Consider the following 19772-nt stretch of genomic DNA (forward strand, 5'->3'; position numbering starts at 1 on the left):
AGAAATTGAGGCAGAAGCTTCCTGCGGGGGATGCCACGAGTAGCTGGGGTTCCCGGAGGAACATAGACTTGCGGTCTGAAGCCTCCATTCACAGCCCAGCAAGAGGCCCGTGTCTACCAGGAGCGTATGTGCAGCCTGGGATCACGGACCAGACCAACCAATGAACAGTGATGCCGATATCCGTTTCTGCGGATACCCCAAAAAACACAAACATTTTGAATAAGTAAGAAAAACGCTTTGCATATTTAAAATGAATTGAAATTTTAGACAAACATTTTTTTTAATATGTTTTAATAGGGGTAAATTAAACATGTCTTAATGGACATGTTTTTTTTAACATAAAAATTATTGATAAAATGTTATTTAACTATCTTTTAAAACTCTTACGCTGGTAAACGAAGGTCAGACAGCTTTTGCCAGGCGTACGAGTTTGAAGGACATTCGCTGGGCATGAGTTGTGCAAATAGCCCAAATCTCCGCCCGTGAAGACCCTTCTCCCGGGGATGTGGGACTTGTGGGGCTTCTTCGGACACGGTGGCCCATCGTACGCACCCGGAGAGACCGCAATTGACGACCCATTGTTTTTTTTATCCCGCTGAGCCTGAGCCACTGATGTGTTTTCTAATGATTTAGCGATAGTTTAAAAGGTCGCAGTGAGACCATGTAACCAGTGTCTTCCCATCAGCACCAATACTGTGACAGACCTCCACTGACAGACCATTTACTGTCAACCTTTGAATAGTTGGGACAATGTAATAAAAGTAACATTTCTGTCAGTGGATAACGAGTCCTAAACCATTTCGTACTCTGACCCCAGCACCTGCCCCTGCAGACATACTTCCTTTAAAAATGATAGAAATTATCCACATCAAAACTTCAGAATTACAACTCTTCAAACAGATAACCGAGGAGAAAGTCAATAAGAGCTGGATGTCGGTTGATGCCAAGACTCTGCGGAAGGACGATGTAAGGAGGGAGACTGTTTACTGCTTGAATGATGACAACGAGACTGAAGTTACAAAGGAGGAAACAATCCAAGGTACCTTCTGTCCTGTTCCTGCCGTTAGGTCACATCCACATCCAGGTCTCTCTGTGTTTTTTCTGAATTGCACATTGGTAACCCGTTCCTGGGCATCCACTTCTTTTGCTTTGAAATGAGACGAAACTACAGGACTCGGGCAAGGAGTTTGTGAGAGAGGTATCTTGGGGCTGAGAATCGAGGGTGACTGCAATGTAGGTACGTTTTAGCCTTGTCTCTGGTAGCACTCTCGCCCCTGACTTGCAAGATCTTAGTTTCAAGTCCGACTCCAGCGGCCCCAGCGGATTGAAAAACACCCCTATTTAAAAAAGGAGAGAGAGACAGAAAGAAGGAAACTATCGACCAGTTAGCCGAGCATCTGTTGTGAAAATGCTGGAGTCCATTATTAACGAAGCAGTAGCACGACATTTGGAAAATACAATCAAGCAGCGTTAGCATGGTTTTATGAAAGGGAAATCATGTTTGACAAATTTGTTGGAGTTCTTTGAGGATGTAACGAGCAGAGTGGATAAGGGGGAACCAGTGGATGTAGAAACATAGAAACATAGAAAATAGGTGCAGGAGTAGGCCATTCGGCCCTTCGAGCCTGCACCGCCATTCAATGAGTTCATGGCTGAACATGCAACTTCAGTACCCCATTCCTGCTTTCTCGCCATACCCCTTGATCCCCCTAGTAGTAAGGACTACATCTAACTCCTTTTTGAATATATTTAGTGAATTGGCCTCAACAACTTTCTGTGGTAGAGAATTCCACAGGTTCACCACTCTCTGGGTGAAGAAGTTTCTCCTCATCTCGGTCCTAAATGGCCTACCCCTTATCCTTGGATTGTGACCCCTGGTTCTGGACTTCCCCAACATTAATAAGAACATAAGAACATAAGAATTAGGAACAGGAGTAGGCCATCTAGCCCCTCGAGCCTGCTCCGCCACCCAACAAGATCACGGCTGATCTGGCCGTGGACTCAGCTCCACTTTTTGTCTCATAATATTCCTGTGAAGCACCTTGCGACATTTCACTACATTAAAAGTGCTATATAAATGCAAGTAATTGTTGTTATTGTCTATGTGCATTTTCTATTCATCACAATTCAGATGTCACAAATCCATCACTCTGTCAGGTGAAGGGAGTTGCTAAGTGCACCTGTGCCTCTAATTTCTGAGTCTGGTTATGCATAATGTGGAGAATCTCTCAACATTCATCAATATGATTCTCACAATAAAACTGGAAATATGTATTTTCTAGGGCTGCAACAATATTTGTGTGTTTGATTTTACAAATGATTTCAAAAGAAGCTGGCTCGTGAATTTTTATGTACTTATATTTCACCTCAGAAAGAAAGAACAACTTCTGAAAGAGACAGATAAGAAAAACAAAGGATGATGATTCTAATACCTGGGGCCAACCTTCACCTGCCCAAAATGGGCATGATGTTGGTGGAGCGGCAATGCCACCCTCCCATTGCTGGTGTTGGGAGGCTTGAGCTAATTTTGGTTCAGGCCTTATTTGGCAAGCTCCAGGCACCAAACAGGCACCCCTCTGCAGTTTGCTGGTAGTGGGAAGGCAGGAAATTGGTACGGTCTTACGCTGAGCTGGCTGGCAGATCGGGTCTGGGAGGTGGAGAGAAGTATAGTGGGAGGTGCTAAAATGGACCAGCAGTGGGTTAGAGTTTTTTTGTGGGCCCAGGAGGAGCATTCCTGCTCCTGGTGGACATTCAAAGCTTGGGCCGAAATTGCCCCTTTCTACAAGGCCCGTGGCTGCCTGAAAGTGGCGGCCTTGGGTCAGTATGGACTGGCTGCCGAGTTGCCATGAAGGGGCCGCCATTTTATATATTGCCCTCCTTTAGTTTTGAAGGGGTGTAGGGAACTACCCCGCCCATTTTTCCACTGCATCGTGCACGCGCCGACCCCTTACCAACCGGCAGCGACCCCCTTTCCAAAATTGTCTCATAGGAAATTGCTCCATGCGGAATTGCCCTGTGGGAGTGGCGCCGCCACTGGTTGGTGCCACTGACAGCTTTTTCTGTCGGTACCTTTTTTGTGGCTGGGCGGCGCGACCGTCCTTAAAGGGGAGGTGACATTGCCGGTGACTCCATTTTATTTTTTAATGTCGACCGACTGCCAGGTCAGGCTGACAATTACGCCCGCAGGTTCTGCCGGGCCACCTACAGGCAGCCTGGCACCCCGTCTTGGGTGCCAGGCCGCTCGCCTGGCTGAAACCCTCTCTGGTGGACCAGTGTTTGCCATTTAAGTGACTGCAACGTTCACAGCATCCCTCCCCTTTAACTGAAGGGGAGGAACGTTGTGACATGCCAATGCCCATGCAATGACGTCATCAGCACGGCGCTGATGACTTGGAGCATCGGCCACTCTGACCCGACCCCACACCCGCCCCTCTCCCCACACCAACACTGCTCCGACTCGAAGCATAAGCCAAAGAGCTGAAAATTGCCGGAATGTCCACCATTGGAGCACCTAAAAAATGGTAGGTGCACCCCATTTCGGGTGGAGGACAATTTCGGCCCCAAGATTTCCTGGTACATTTGTGTAGTGATCATCAGTGATCCCTTTCACAACCACTAGTTAGGCCATTCACCACCTGGTAGAGATGGAAATACTTTGCTAATTTAATTAGGTGGGTGGCTTCCTTGTCCATTTAGAGATCCATCTGAAACTAGCTGTCATTGGGTTAGTCAAACTGTCCCCCCACCACCCAAATTTTCAACTGTCGCCTGTTTTTCATACAAAATTGGGCAGCCAGCTTTTGAAACCTCCCCTACTCTGCTTTATGTTGTTTATACTGAGAATTCAAAAAAAAGTATTGTTCACTTGCTAATTTGCTTATTTTTCTCAGAGCAAACCTTTAATTGGCCCCTAATGTCCTTAGGGGATCCAGCAGACTCCCACGCACTGGCAGGAGTACAGCGCCGGTGCAAGTTCATCTGAACGGGTGGGAATTCAGTACTAGTGGGAGATCAGCAGAACGGGTGGGAGTTCAGTACTAGTGGGAGATCAGCAGAACGGGTGGGAGTTCAGTACTAGTGGGAGATCAGCAGAACGGGTGAGAGTTCAGTACTAGTGGGAGATCAGCAGAACGGGTGAGAGTTCAGTACTAGTGGGAGATCAGCAGAACGGGTGGGAGTTCAGTACTAGTGGGAGATCAGCAGAACGGGTGGGAGTTCAGTACTAGTGGGAGATCAGCAGAACGGGTGGGAGTTCAGTACTAGTGGGAGATCAGCAGAACGGGTGAGAGTTCAGTACTAGTGGGAGATCAGCAGAACGGGTGGTGTATTTGGATTTCCAGAAGGCACATTTGATAAGGTGCATATAAAAGGTTTCTACACAAGATAAGAACTCACGGGGCTGGGTGTAATATATTAGCATGGCTAACTAACCGATAAATCCCCAGGGCCTGATGGACTGCATCCCAGATTACTTAAGGAGGTGGCCTTGGAAATAATGGATGCATTGACAGTCATTTTCCAACATTCCATAGACTCTGGATCAGTTCCTACGGAGTGGAGGGTAGCCAATGTAACCCCACTTTTTAAAAAAGGAGGGAGAGAGAAAACAGGGAATTACAGACCGGTCAGCCTTACATCGGTAGTGGGTAAAATGATGGAATCAATTATTAAGGATGTCATAGCAGCGCATTTGGAATGAGGTGACATGATAGGTCCAAGTCAGCATGGATTTGTGAAAGGGAAATCATGCTTGGCACATCTTCTGGAATTTTTTGAGGATGTTTCCAGTAGAGTGGACAAGGGAGAACCAGTTGATGTGGTGTATTTGGACTTTCAGAAGGCTTTCGACAAGGTCCCACACAAGAGATTAATGTGCAAAGTTAAAGCACATGGGATTGGGGGTAGTGTGCTGACGTGGATTGAGAACTGGTTGTCAGACAGGAAGCAAAGAGTAGAAGTAAATGGGTACTTTTCAGAATGGCAGGCAGTGACTAGTGGGGTACCGAAAGGTTCTGTACTGGGGCCCCAGCTGTTTACATTGTACATTAATGATTTAGATGAGGGGATTAAATGTAGTATCTCCAAATTTGCGAATGACACCAAGTTGGGTGGCAGTGTGAACTGCGAGGAGGATGCTATGAGGCTGCAGAGTGACTTGGATAGGTTAGGTGAGATGGCAGATGAAGTATAATGTGGATAAATGTGAGGTTATCCACTTTGGTGGTAAAAACAGAGAGACAGACTATTATCTGAATGGTGACAGATTAGTAAAAGGGGAGGTGCAATGAGACCTGGGTGTCATGGTACATCAGTCATTGAAGGTTGGCATGCAGGTACAGCAGGCGGTTAAGAAAGCAAATGGTATTTTGGCCTTCATAGCGAGGGGATTTGAGTACAGGGGCAGGGAGGTGTTGCTGCAGTTGTACAGGGCCTTGGTGAGGCCTCACCTGGAATATTGTGTACAGTTTTGGTCTCCTAATCTGAGGAAAGACGTTCTTGCTATTGAGGGAGTGCAGCGAAGGTTCACCAGACTGATTCCAGGAATGGCTGGACTGACATATGAGGAGAGACTGGATGAACTGGGCCTTTATTCACTGGAGCTTAGAAGGATGAGAGGGGATCTCATAGAAACGTATAAGATTCTGACGGGACTGGACAGTTTAGATGTTGGGAAAGTCCAGAACCAGGGGACGCAGTCTTAGGATAAGGGGTAGGCCATTTAGGACTGAGATGAGGAGAAACTTCTTCACTCAGAGTTGTTAACCTGTGGAATTCCCTGCCGCAGAGAGTTGTTGATGCCAGTTCATTGGATATATTCAAGAGGGAGTTAGATATGGCCCTTACGGCTAAAGGGATCAAGCGGTATGGAGAGAAATCAGGAAAGGGGTACTGAAGGAATGATCAGCCATGATCATATTGAATGGTGGTGCAGGCTCGAAGGGCCGAATGGCCTACGCCTGCACCTATTTTCTATGTTTCTATGATGCCGCACTCGGTCACAGTCACTCTCGCCTCACCTCTGGAGTTCAGCTCTTTTGTCCAGGTTTGGACCAAGGCTGTAATGAAGTCCGCAGCCGAGTGGTCCTGGCGGAACCCAAAATGAGCATTGATGAGTAAGTGCCGCTTGATAGCACTGTCGACGACACCTTCTATCACTTTGCTGATGATTGAGAGTAGACTGATTGGGGCGGTAATTGGCCGGATTGGATTTGTCTTCCTTTTTGTCGACTGGACATGCCTGGACAATTTCCCACATTTTAGGGTAGATGCCAGTGTTATCGCTGCACTGGAAAAGATTGGCTAGAGGAGGGTAGTTCTGGAGCGTGAGTCTGTAGTACCACAGCCAGGATGTTGTCAGGCCCCATAGCCTTTGCTGCATCCAATGCGTTCAGCCATTTCTGTATCATGTGGAGTGAATCGAATTTGCTAAAGACTGGCATATGTGATGGTGGGGACCTCTGGGAGGCCGCGATGGATCATCCACTTAGCACTTCTGGCTGAAGATGGTGGCAAACGCTTCAGCCTTGCCTTTTGCACTCACGTGCTGGGTTCCGCCATCATGAAGGATGGAAATTTTCATGGAGCCTCCTACTTCCATTAGTTATAAGAATATAACATAAGAAATTGGAGCAGGAGTAGGCCACCTGGCCCCTCGAGCCTGCTCCGCCATTTAATAAGATCATGGCTGATCTGATCATGGACTCAGCTCCACTTCCCTGCCCGCTCCCCATAACCCATTACTCCCTTATCGCTCAAAAATCTGTCTCTCTCCGCCTTTGACACAGCTCTCTGGGGCAGAGAATTCCACAGATTCACAACTCTCTGAGAGAAGAAATTCTTCCTCATCTCCGTTTTAAATGGGCGGACCCTTATTCTGAGACTATGTCCCCAAGTTTTAGTTTCCCCTATGAGTGGAAATACCCTCTCTGCATCCACCTTGTCGAGCTCCCTTATTATCATATGGTTCGATAAGATCACCTCTCATTCTTCTGAACTCCCAATGTGTATAGGCCCAACCAACTCCACCTATCCTCATAAGTCAACCCCCGCATCTCCAGAATCAACCTAGTGAACCTTCTCTGAACTGCCTCCAACGCAAGTATATCCTTCCTTAAATACGGAGACCAAAACTGTACGCAGTATTCCAGGTGTGGCCTCACCAATACTCTGTACGGTTGTAGCAGGACTTCTCTGCCTTTAATACTCTATCCCCCTTGCAATAAAGGCTAATATTCCATTGATGTACAGAATCCCCATCACCATGAATGGGGATTCCTTTCTTTGATTGTTGGGCTGGCCCACATGATTACAGGGGCACTTGCGAACCATGTGCGCACCCAGGATCTGTGGGCCTCTGTGCAGGCCCAGGACCAAAAGTCTCTGTGGATCCTGAGGCACAAGGTAAGTGCTTAGATTTTTTGCAGCCTCAATAGCAGCCAGTCAATGCACTACCCCCACCCCTCCCACCGACATCCATTGTACTCACCTATCTCGGGAAACAAATTGTTGCAGCCACCATTGTCGGAGTTGTTTTGGTGAGAGTTCATCGATTTATTTTTCAGGATTCCGCTATGGCAGTGATATTATCCCATTCTCAAAAGTGGATCAGGAGCAGATGAAGTACAAAGCAGATGGCAAATGTTTCAGTGTCCTCGGATTTACCAAGTCTACGCAAGTAAGCGATGGCCAAAAAGTACTACACGCGTAGTATGTTCTTCGCAGTCATCAGAGCCAATGTTTTGCACACTTCACATTAGTTAGTGCTCCTACATGGTGACATTGCCTAGTGTCTGCGTGGGCCGACACTGCCCGGACTCTGCGTGGGCCGACACTGCCCGGACTCTGCGTGGGCCGACACTGCCCGGACTCTGCGCGGGGCGACGCTGCCCGGCCTCTGCGCGGGGGGGGTGACATTGCCTAGTGTCTGCGCGGGCCGACTCTGCGCGGGCCGACACTGCCCGGCCTCTGCGCGGGGCGACGCTGCCCTGCGCGCAGCAACACTGCCTGGCGTCCCGTTTGTTGATTCGTTCCTGCAATGTGGGCGCCGCTGGCAAGGGCAGCATTTATTGCTCATCCCTATTTGCCCTTAAGGAGGTGATGGTGAGCCGCCGCCTTGAATCGCTGCAGTTCGTGTGGTGAAGGTACTCCTATAGTTGAAGGCTTTGTGTCTTAATGCAAGGAGTATCCGCAATAAAGTGGATGAATTAACTGTGCAAATAGATGTTAACAAATATGATGTGATTGGGATTACGGAGACATGGCTCCAGGATGATCAGGGCTGGGAACTCAACATCCAGGGGTATTCAACATTCAGGAAGGATAGAATAAAAGGAAAAGGAGGTGGGGTAGTATTGCTGGTTAAAGAGGAGATTAATGCAATAGTTAGGAAAGACATTAGCTTGGATGATGTGGAATCTATATGGGTAGAGCTGCAGAACACCAAAGGGCAAAAAACGTTAGTGGGAGTTGTGTACAGACCTCCAAACAGTAGTAGTGATGTTGGGGAGGGTATCAAACAGGAAATTAGGGGTGCATGCAATAAAGGTGCAGCAGTTATAATGGGTGACTTTAATATGCACATAGATTGGGCTAACCAAACTGGAAGCAATACGGTGGAGGAGGATTTCCTGGAGTGCATAAGGGATGGTTTTCTAGACCAATATGTCGAGGAACCAACTAGGGGGGAGGCCATCTTAGACTGGGTGTTGTGCAATGAGAGAGGATTAATTAGCAGTCTTGTTGTGCGAGGCCCCTTGGGAAAGAGTGAGCATAATATGGTGGAATTCTGCATTAGGATGGAGAATGAAACAGTTAATTCAGAGACCATGGTCCAGAACTTAAAGAAGGGTAACTTTGAAGGTATGAGGCGTGAATTGGCTAGGATAGATTGGCGAATGATACTTAAGGGGTTGACTGTGGATGGGCAATGGCAGACATTTAGAGACCGCATGGATGAACTACAACAATTGTACATTCCTGTCTGGTGTAAAAATAAAAAAGGGAAGCTGGCTCAACCGTGGCTATCAAGGGAAATCAGGGCTAGTATTAAAGCCAAGGAAGTGGCCTATAAATTGGCCAGAAATAGCAGCGAACCCGGGGACTGGGAGAAATTTAGAACTCGGCAGAGGAGGACAAAGGGTTTGATTAGGGCAGGCAAAATGGAGTATGAGAAGAAGCTTGCAGGGAACATTAAGGCGGATTGCAAAAGTTTCTATAGGTATGTAAAGAGAAAAACGTTAGTAAAGACAAACGTCGGTCCCCTGCAGTCAGAATCAGGGGAAGTCATAACGGGGAACAAAGAAATGGCAGACCAATTGAACAAGTACTTTGGTTCGGTATTCACTAAGGACACCGACAACATTCCGGATATAAAAGGGCTCAGAGGGTCTAGTAAGGAGGAGTAACTGAGGGAAATCTTTATTAGTCGGGAAATTGTGTTGGGGAAATTGATGGGATTGAAGGCCGATAAATCCCCAGGGCCTGATGGACTGCATCCCAGAGTACTTAAGGAGGTGGCCTTGGAAATAGCGGATGCATTGACAGTCATTTTCCAACATTCCATTGACTCTGGATCAATTCCTATCGAGTGGAGGGTAGCCAATGTAACCCCACTTTTTAAAAAAGGAGGGAGAGAGAAAACAGGGAATTATAGACCGGTCAGCCTGACCTCAGTAGTGGGTAAAATGATGGAATCAATTATTAAGGATGTCATAGCAGCGCATTTGGCAAATGGTGACATGATAGGTCCAAGTCAGCATGGATTTGTGAAAGGGAAATCATGCTTGACAAACCTTCTGGAATTTTTTGAGGATGTTTCCAGTAAAGTGGACAAGGGAGAACCAGTTGATGTGGTATATTTGGACTTTCAGAAGGCTTTCGACAAGGTCCCACACAAGAGATTAATGTGCAAAGTTAAAGCACATGGGATTGGGGGTAGTGTGCTGACGTGGATTGAGAACTGGTTGTCAGACAGGAAGCAAAGAGTAGGAGTAAATGGGTACTTTTCAGAATGACAGGCAGTGACTAGTGAGGTACCGCAAGGTTCTGTGCTGGGGCCCCAGCTGTTTACATTGTACATGAATGATTTAGACGAGGGGATTAAATGTAGTATCTCCAAAATTGCAGATGACACTAAGTTGGGTGGTAGTGTGAGCTGCGAGGAGGATGCTATGAGGCTGCAGAGTGATTTGGATAGGTTAGGTGAGTGGGCAAATGCATGGCAGATGAAGTATAATGTGGATAAATGTGAGGTTATCCACTTTGGTGGTAAAAACAGAGAGACAGACTATTATCTGAATGGTGACAGATTATGAAAAGGGGAGGTGCAACGAGACCTGGGAGTCATGGTACATCAATCATTGAAGGTTGGCATGCAGGTACAGCAGGCGGTTAAGAAAGCAAATGGCATGTTGGCTTTCATAGCGAGCGGATTTGAGTACAGGGGCAGGGAGGTGTTGCTACAGTTGTACAGGGCCTTGGTGAGGCCACACTGGAGTATTGTGTACAATTTTGGTCTCCTAACTTGAGGAAGGACATTCTTGCTATTGAGGGAGTGCAGCGAAGGTTCACCAGACTGATTCCCGGGATAGCGGGACTGACATATCAAGAAAGACTGGGCTTATATTCACTGGAGTTCAGAAGAATGAGAGGGGATCTCATAGAAACGTTTAAAATTCTGACGAGTTTAGACAGGTTAGATGCAGGAAGAATGTTCCCAATGTTGGGGAAGTCCAGAACCAGGGGTCACAGTGTAAGGATAAGGGGTAAGCCATTTAGGACCGAGATGAGGAGAAACTTCTTCACCCAGAGAGTGGTGAACCTGTGGAATTCTCTCCCACAGAAGGTAATTCACTAAATATTCAAAAGGGAGTTAGATGAAGTCCTTACTACTCGGGGGATCAAGGGTTATGGCGAGAAAGCAAGAAGGGGGTACTGAAGTTGCATGTTCAGCCATGAACTCATTGAATGGCGGTGCAGGCTAGAAGGGCTGAATGGCCTACTCCTGCACCTATTTTCTATGTTAGGGAGGGAGTTCCAGGCTTTTGACCCAGCGCCGATGAAGGAACGGCGATATATTTTGAAATCAGGATGGTGTGTGACTTGGAGGTGACGGTAATCCTATGCTATGCGCCCACTGCCCTTGTCCTTATAGATGGTAGAGGTTGATGGGTGGGAGGTGCTGTCGAAGTAGTCTTGGCGAGTTGCTGCAGTGCATCTTGTAGATGGTACACACTGCAGCCACGGTGTACCACTGGTGGAGGGAGTTAATGTTTAAGGTGGTGGATGGGGTGCCAATCAAGTGGGCTGCTTTGTCCTGGATGGTGTCGAGCTTCTCGAGTGCTGCTGGAACTGCACTCATCCAGGCAAGTGGAGAGTATTCCATCACACTCCTGACTTGTGTCTTGTAGATGGTGGAAAGGCTTTGGGGAGTCAGGAGGTGAGACACTCGCCGCAGAATACCCAGCCTCTGACCTGCTCTTGTAGTCACGGTATTTATGCGGCTGATCCAATTAATTTTCTGGTCACTGTTGAACCCCCAGGATGTTGATCATGGGGGATTCAGCGACGGTGATGTCGTTGAATATCATGGAGAAGTGGTTAGACTCTCGCTTGTTGGAGATAGTCATTGAACATAAGAACATAAGAACATAAGAATTAGGAACAGGAGTAGGCCATCTAGCCCCTCGAGCCTGCTCCACCATTCAACAAGATCATGGCTGATCTGGCCGTGAACTCAGCTCCACTTACCCGCCTGCTCCCCGTAACCCTTAATTCCCTTGTTGGTTAAAAATCTTTCCAGCTGTGATTTGAATACATTCAATGAACTAGCCTCAACTGCTTCCTTGGGCAGAGAATTCCACAGATTCACAACCCTCTGGGAGAAGAAATTCCTTCTCAACTCGGTTTTAAATTGGCTTCCCCGTATTTTGATGCTGTGCCCCCTAGTTCTAGTCTCCCCCACCAGTGGAAACAACCTCTCTGCCTCTATCTTGTCTATCCCTTTCATTATTTTAAATGTTTCTATAAGATCACCCCTCATCCTTATGAACTCCAACGAGTAAAGACCTAGTCTACTCAGTCTATCATCATAAAGTAACCTCCTCATCTCTGGAATCAGCCTAGGGAATCGTCTCTGTACCCCCTCCAAAGCTAGTATATTCTTCCTTAAGAAAGGTGACCAAAACTGCACGCAGTACTCCAGGTGCGGCCTCACCAATACCCTATACAGTTGCAGCAGGACCTCCCTGCTTTTGTACTCCATCCCTCTCGCAATGAAGACCAACATTCCATTCGCCTTCCTGATTACCTGCTGCACCTGCAAACTAACTTTTTGGGATTCATGCACAAGGACCCCCAGGTCCCTCTGCACCGCAGCATGTTGTAATTTCTCCCCATTCAAATAATATTCCTTTTTACTGGGTTTTTTTCCAAGGTGGATGATCTCACATTTTCCAACATTGTATTCCATCTGCCAAACCTTAGCCCATTTGCTTAACCTATCTAAATCCCTTTGCAGCCTCTCTGTGTCCTCTACACAACCCGCTTTCCCACTAATCTTTGTGTCATCTGCGAATTTTGTTACACTACACTCTGTCCCCTCTTCCAGGTCATCTATGTATATTGTAAACAGTTGTGGTCCCAGCACCGATCCCTGTGGCACACCACTAACCACCGATTTCCAACCCGAAAAGGACCCATTTATCCCGACTCTCTGCTTTCTGTTAGCCAGCCAATTCTCTATCCATGCTAATACATTTCCTCTGACTCCACGTACCTTTATCTTCTGCAGTAACCTTTTGTGAGGCACCTTATCGAATGCCTTTTGGAAATCTAAATACACCACATCCATCGGTACACCTCTATCCTCTATCCATGCTCGTTATATCCTCAAAGAATTACAGTAAATTAGTTAAACATGATTTCCCCTTCATGAACTGATGGTACTTGTGTGGCGCGAATGTTACTTGCCACTTATCAGCTCAAGCCTGAATGTTGTCCAGGTCTTGCAGCATACGGGCATGGACTGCTCCATTATCTGAGGAGTAGCGAATGGAATTGAATGATGTGCAATCATCAGCGAACATCCCCTCTTCTGATGGAGGGAAGGTCATTGATGAAGCAGCTGAAGATGGTTTGGTCGAGGACACTGCCCTGAGGAACTCCTGCAGTGATGTTCTGCAGCTGAGATGATTGGCCTCCAACATCCACAACCATCTTCCTGTGTGCTAGGTATGACTCCAGCCAGTGGGGCGTTTTCCCCCTGATTCCCATTGACTTTTCCCCCGATTCCCATTGACTTCAGTTTTACTAGGGCTCCTTGATGCTACATTCGCTCAGATGCTGTCTTAATATCGAGGGCAGTCACTCTCACCTCTAGAACTCAGCTCTTTTGTCAATGTTTGGACTCAGGCTGTAATGAGGTCTGGAGCTGAGTGGTCCTAGCGGAACTCAAATTGAGCATCGGTGAGTAAGTGCCGCTTGATAGCACTGTCGACGACACCTCCCATCACTTTGCTGATGATTGAGAGTAGACTCATCATCATAGGCAGTCCCTCGAAATCGAGGAAGACTTGCTTCCACTCTAAAAGTAAGTTCTCAGGTGACTGAACAGTCCAATATAGGAATTACAGTCTCTGTCACAGGTGGGGACAGACAGACGTTGAAGGAAATGGTGGGTGGGGAATCTGGTTTGCCGCAGGCTCCTTCTGCTGCCTGCGCTTGTTTTTTGCATGCTCTCGGCGACGAGACACGAGGTGCTCAGCGCCCTCCCGGATACACTTCCTCCACTTAGGGCGGTCTTTGGCCAGGGACTCCCAGGTATTGGTGGGGATGTTACATTTTATCAAGGAGGCTTTGAGGGTATCCTTGAAACGTTTCCTCTGCCCACCTTGGGCTTGCTTGCCATATAGAAGTTTCGAGTAGAGCGCTTGCTTTGGGAGTTTTGTGTCAGGCATGGAACCAATGTCCTAGGAGGGAGTGTTTGCTAGTGCTGTTGGGGAGGGGTTAAACTAATATGGCAGGAAGATGGGAACCTATGTAGGGAGAAAGAGGAAAGCAAAATGGGGGCAGAAGCAAAAGATAGAAGGAAGAAAAGTAAAAGTGGAGGGCAGAGAAAACCAAGGCAAAAATCAAAAAGGGCCACATTACAGCAAAATTCTAAAGGGGCAAAGTGTGTTTAAAAAGACAAGCCTGAAGGTTCTGTGCCTCAATGTGAGGAGTATTCGGAATAAAGTGGACGAATTAACTGCGCAGGCAGCTATTAACGAATATGATATCATTGGGATTACGGAGATATGGCTCCAGGGTGACCAAGGCTGGGAACTCGGAAGAATGAGAGGGGATCTCATAGAAACTTTTAAAATTCTGACGGGTTTAGACAGGTTAGATGCTGGAAGAATGTTCCCAATGTTGGGGAAGTCCAGAACCAGGGGTCACAGTCTAAGGATAAGGGGTAAGCCATTTAGGACCGAGATGAGGAGAAACTTCTTCACCCAGAGAGTGGTGAACCCGTGGTATTATCTACCACAGAAAGTTGTTGAGGCCAATTCACTAAATATATTCAAAAAGGAGTTAGATGTAGTCCTTACTACTAGGGGGATCAAGGGGTATGGCGAGAAAGCAGGAATGGGGTACTGAAATTGCATGTTCAGCCGTGAACTCATTGAATGGCGGTGCAGGCTCGAAGGGCCGAATGGCCTACTCCTGCACCTATTTTCTATGTTTCAACATCCAGGGGTAGTCAACATTCAGGAAGGATAGACAGAAAGGAAAAGGAGGTGGAGTAGCGTTGCTGGTAAGAGGAAATTAATGCAATAGTAAGGAAGTACATTAGCTTGGATGATGTGGAATCTGTATGGGTAGAGCTGCGGAATACCAAAGGGCAGAAAACGCTAGTGGGAGTTGTGTACAGACCACCAAACAGTAGTAGTGAGATTGGGGACAGCATCAAACAAAAAATTAGGGATGCATGCAACCATGGGCAACTTTAATCTACATATACATTGGGCAAAACAAACTGGTAGCAATACGGTGGAGGAGGATTTCCTGGAGTGTATAAGGGATGGTTTTCTAGACCAATATGTCGAGGAACCAACTAGAGAGCTGACCATCCTAGACTGGGTGATGTGTAATGAGAAGGGACTAATTAGCAATCTTGTTGTGCGAGGTCCCTTGGTGAAGAGTGACCATAATATGGTAGAATTCTTTATTAAGATGGAGTGACACAGTTAATTCAGATACTCGGGTCCTGAACTTAAGGAAAGGTAACTTCGATGGTATGAGACGTGAATTGGCTAGATTAGACTGGCGAATGATACTTAAAGGGTTGACGGTGGATAGGCAATGGCAAACATTTAAAGATCACATGGATGAACTTCAACAATTGTACATCCCTGTCTGGAATAAGAATAAAACGAGGAAGATGGCTCAACCGTAGCAACAAGGGAAATTAATGATAGTGTTAAATCCAAGGAAGAGGTATATAAATTGGCCAGAAAAAGCAGCAAACCTGAGGACTGGGAGAAATCTAGAATTCAGCAGAGGAGAACTAAGGGTTTAATTAGGAGGGGGAAAATAGAGTATGAGAAGAAGCTTGCAGGGAACATAAAAACTGACTGCAAAAACTTCTATACATATGTGAAGAGAAAAAGATTAGTGAAGACAAACGAAGGTCCCTTGCAGTCAGAATCAGGTGAATTTATAATGGGGAACAAAGAAATGGCAGACCAGTTGAACAAATACTTTAGTTCTGTCTTCACGAAGGAAGACACAAATAACCTTCCGGAAATATTAAGGGACAGAGGGTCTAGCGAGAAGGAAAAACTGAAGGAAATCCTTATTAGTCAGGAAATTGTGTTAGGGAACTTGATGAGATTGAAGGTCGATAAATCCCCGGTCCCTGATAGTCTGCATCCCAGAGTACTTAAGGAAGTGGCCCGAGAAATAGTGGATGCATTGGTGATCATTTTCCAACATTCTATTGACTCTGGATCAGTTCCCACGGACTGGAGGGTAGCTAATGTAACACCACTTTTTTTTTTTTAAAAAGGAGGGAGAGAGAAAACGGGGAATTATCGACCGGTTAGCCTGACATCAGTAGTGGGAAAATGTTGGAATCAGTTATTAAAGATGAAATAACAGCGCATTTGGAAAGCAGTGACAGGATCGGTCCAAGTCAGCATGGATTTATGAAAGGGAAATCATGCTTGACAAATCTAGAATTTTTTGAGGATGTAACCAGTAGAGTGGACAAGGGAGAACCAGTGGATGTGGTGTATTTGGACTTCCAAAAGGCTTTTGACAAGATCCCAAACAAGAAATTGGTGTGCAAAATTAAAGCACATGGTATTGGTGGTAATGTATTGACGTGGATAGAGAACTGGTTGGCAGACAGGAAGCAGAGAATCGGGATAAACGGATCCTTTTCAGAATGGCAGGCAGTGACTAGTGGGCTGCCGCAGGGCTCAGTGCTGGGACCCCAGCTATTTACAATATACATCAATGATTTAGATGAAGGAATGGAATGTAATATCTCCAAGTTTGCAGATGAAACTAAGCTGGGTGGTGGTGTGAGCTGTGAGGAGTATATGCTAAGAGGCTGCAGGGTGACTTGGACAGGTTAGATGAGTGGGCAAATGCGGGGGATACAGTATAATGTGGATAAATGTGAGGTTATCCACTTTGGTGGCAAAAACACGAGGGCAGAATATTATCTGAATGGCGGCAGATTAGGAAAAGGGAAGCTGCAACAAGACCTGGGTGTCATGGTACATCAGTCATTGAAAGTTGGCATGCAGGTACAGCAGGTGGTGAAGAAGGCAAATGGTATGTTGGCCTTCATAGCTCGGGGATTTGAGTATAGGAGCAGGGAGGTCTTACTGCAGTTGTACAGGGCCTTGTTGAGGCCTCACCTGGAATATTGTGTTCAGTTTTGCTCTCCTAATCTGAGGAAGGACGTTCTTGGTATTGAGGGAGTGCAGCGAAGGTTCACTAGACTGATTACCGGAATGGCAGGACTGACCTCGAAGGAGAGACTGTATTCACTAGAGTTTAGAAGGATGAGAGGGGATCTCATAGAAAGATAAAAACATTCTGATGGGACTGGACTGGTTAGATGAAACAAGAATGTTCCCAATGTTGGGGAAGTCCAGAATCAGGGGACATAGTCTAAGGATAAGGGTTAAGCCATTTAGGACCGAGATGAGGAGAAACTTCTTTACTCAGAGTTGTTAACCTGTGGAATTCTCGACCGCAGAGAGTTGTTGATGCCGGTTCGGCAGATATATTCAAGAGGGAGTTAGATATCCCTTACGGCTAAAGGGATCAAGGGGTATGGAGAGAAAGCAGGAAAGAGGTACTGAGGTCAATGATCAGCCATTATCTTATTGAATGGTGGTGCAGGCTCGAGGGGCCGAATGGTTTACTCCTATACCTATTTTCTGTGTTTCTACGCGAACAGTGCGGCCCGCCCAACGGAGTGTGGTCAGTGCTTCGATGCTGGGGATGTTGGCCTGATCGAGGACGCTAACGTTGGTGTGTCTGTCCTCCCAGAGGATTTGCAGGATCTTGCGGAGACATCGTTAGTGGTATTTCTCCAGCGATTTGATGTGTCTACTGTATATGGTCCACGTCTCTGAGCCATACAGGAGGGCGGGTATCACTGCAGCCCTGTAGACCATGAGCTTGGTGGCAGATTTGAGGGCCTAATCTTCAAAAACTCTTTTCCTCAGGCGCCCGAAGGCTGCACTGGCACACTGGAGGCGGTGTTGAACCTTGTCGTCAATGTCTGCCCTTGCTGATAATAGGCTCCCTAGTTATGAAAAGTGGTCCATGTTGTCCAAGGCCATGCTGTGGATCTTGATGACTCGGGGGCAGTACTGTGTGTTGGGTTCAGGTTGGTGGAGGACCTTTGTCTTACAGATGTTTAGTGTAAGGCCCATGATTTTGTATGCTTCAGTGTAGATGTTGACTATGACTTGGAGTTCAGTCTCTGAATGTGAGCAGATGCAAACGTCGTCCGCGTACTGTAGTTTGATGACACAGGTTGGGACGGTCTTGGATTGACTTGTGCGGCATATTTTTAACGTGTGGTGATCATTGCACACTAGCCACCACATGGGCTTGACAGAGCTGGGTCTTGGTCCAGTGGCAAGATCTGCAGCACAACAGTGCGGTGGTCACTGCTACCAATAATGTCATCTGTGACAGGTAGATTGGTGAGGACGAGGTCGAGTAGGTTTTTCCCTTGTGTTGGTTCTCTCACCACCTGCCGCAGGCCCAGACTGGCAGCTATGTCCTTCAGGACTCGGCCAGCTCGGTCAGTAGTGGTGCTGCCGAGCCACTCTTGGTGATGGACATTGAAGTCCCCCACCCAGAGTACATTCTGTGCCCTTGCTACTCTCAGTGCTTCTTCCAAGTGGTGTTCAACGTGGAGGAGTACTGGTTCATCAGCTGAGGGAGGGCGGTAGGTGGTAATCAGCAGGAGGTTTCCTTGCCCAGGCTTGACCTGAAGTTATGAGACTTCATGGGGTACGGAGTCAATGTTGAGGACTCCCAGGACCACTCCCTCCCGACTGTAGACCACTGTGTCGCCACCCCTGGTGGGTCTGTCCTGCCGGTGGGACAGGATATACCCAGGGATGGTGACGGAGGAGCCTGGGATATTGGTTGAAAGGTATGATTCTGTGAGTATGACTATGTCAGGCTGTTGCGTGACTGGTTTGTGGGACAGCTCTCCCAAGTTTGGCACAAGTCTCCAGTTGTTAGTGGTGGTCTTTGTAGGATTGACTGGCTGTGCCGTTCTCGTGTCCGAAACCAGTGCCGGGATCGATGCCGGGTGGTCCGTCCAGTTTTATTCTTAATTGTTTCTTGTAGTGATTTGTTACAATTTAGTGTCTCGCTGGGCCATTCCAGAGAGCAGTTAAGGGTCAACCACATTGCTGTGTGCCTGGAGTCACATGTAGGCCAGACCAGGCAAGGTCGGCAGATTTCCTTGCCAGAAGTACATTAATGAACCAGGTGGGTATTTAGGACAATCCGATAGTTTTATTACTGATTTTTGCTTTTAATCCCTATTATTATTTAATTAACCGAATTTAAATTCCGCAGCTGCTGTGACACATAAAAACATAGAAAATAGGTGCAAGAGTAGGCCATTCGGCCATTCGAGCCTGCACCGCCATTCAATAAGATCATGGCTGATCCTTCCCTCAGTACCCCTTTCCTGCTTTCTCTCCATACCCCTTGATCCCTTTAGCTGTAAGGGCCACATCTAACTCCCTCTTGAATATATCCAAGGTAACTATAGGCTGGTTAGTTTAACATCTGTAGTGGGGAAAATGCTTGAAACTATCATTAAGGAAGAAATAGCGGGACATCTAGATAGGAATAGTGCAATCAAGCAGACGCAGCATGGATTCATGAAGGGGAAATCATGTTTAACTAACTTACTGGAATTCTTTGAGGATATAACAAGCATGGTGGATAGAGGTGTACCGATGGATGTGGTGTATTTAGACTTCCAAAAGACATTCGATAAGGTGGCACACAAAAGGTTACTGCAGAAGATAAAGGTACGCGGAGTCAGAGGAAATGTATTAGCATGGATAGAGAATTAGTTGGCTAACAGAAAGCAGAGAGTCGGGATAAATGGGTCCTTTTCGGGTTGGAAATCGGTGGTTAGTGGTGTGCCACAGGGATCAGTGCTGGGACCACAACTGTTTACAATATTCAAAGATGACCTGGAAGAGGGGACAAAGTGTAGTGTAACAAAA

General features: G+C 46.8%; 1 protein-coding gene across 2 annotated transcripts in view; it reads left to right on the forward strand.

Moving 5' to 3' along the window:
- The window catches only part of xrcc5 (X-ray repair complementing defective repair in Chinese hamster cells 5), a 187115-nt gene that overhangs the window by 51308 nt on the left and 116035 nt on the right, over positions 1 to 19772 (forward strand). For both annotated transcript variants that reach the window (XM_070874236.1, XM_070874237.1), the window contains 2 exons: positions 901 to 1039; positions 7563 to 7675. In XM_070874236.1, the coding sequence (XP_070730337.1) occupies positions 901 to 1039; positions 7563 to 7675 (252 nt within the window). The remainder of the gene's footprint in view (positions 1 to 900; positions 1040 to 7562; positions 7676 to 19772) is intronic.

This window comes from Pristiophorus japonicus, chromosome 3 (assembly GCF_044704955.1).
Source record: "Pristiophorus japonicus isolate sPriJap1 chromosome 3, sPriJap1.hap1, whole genome shotgun sequence".
Taxonomy (NCBI): Eukaryota; Metazoa; Chordata; class Chondrichthyes; family Pristiophoridae; genus Pristiophorus; species Pristiophorus japonicus.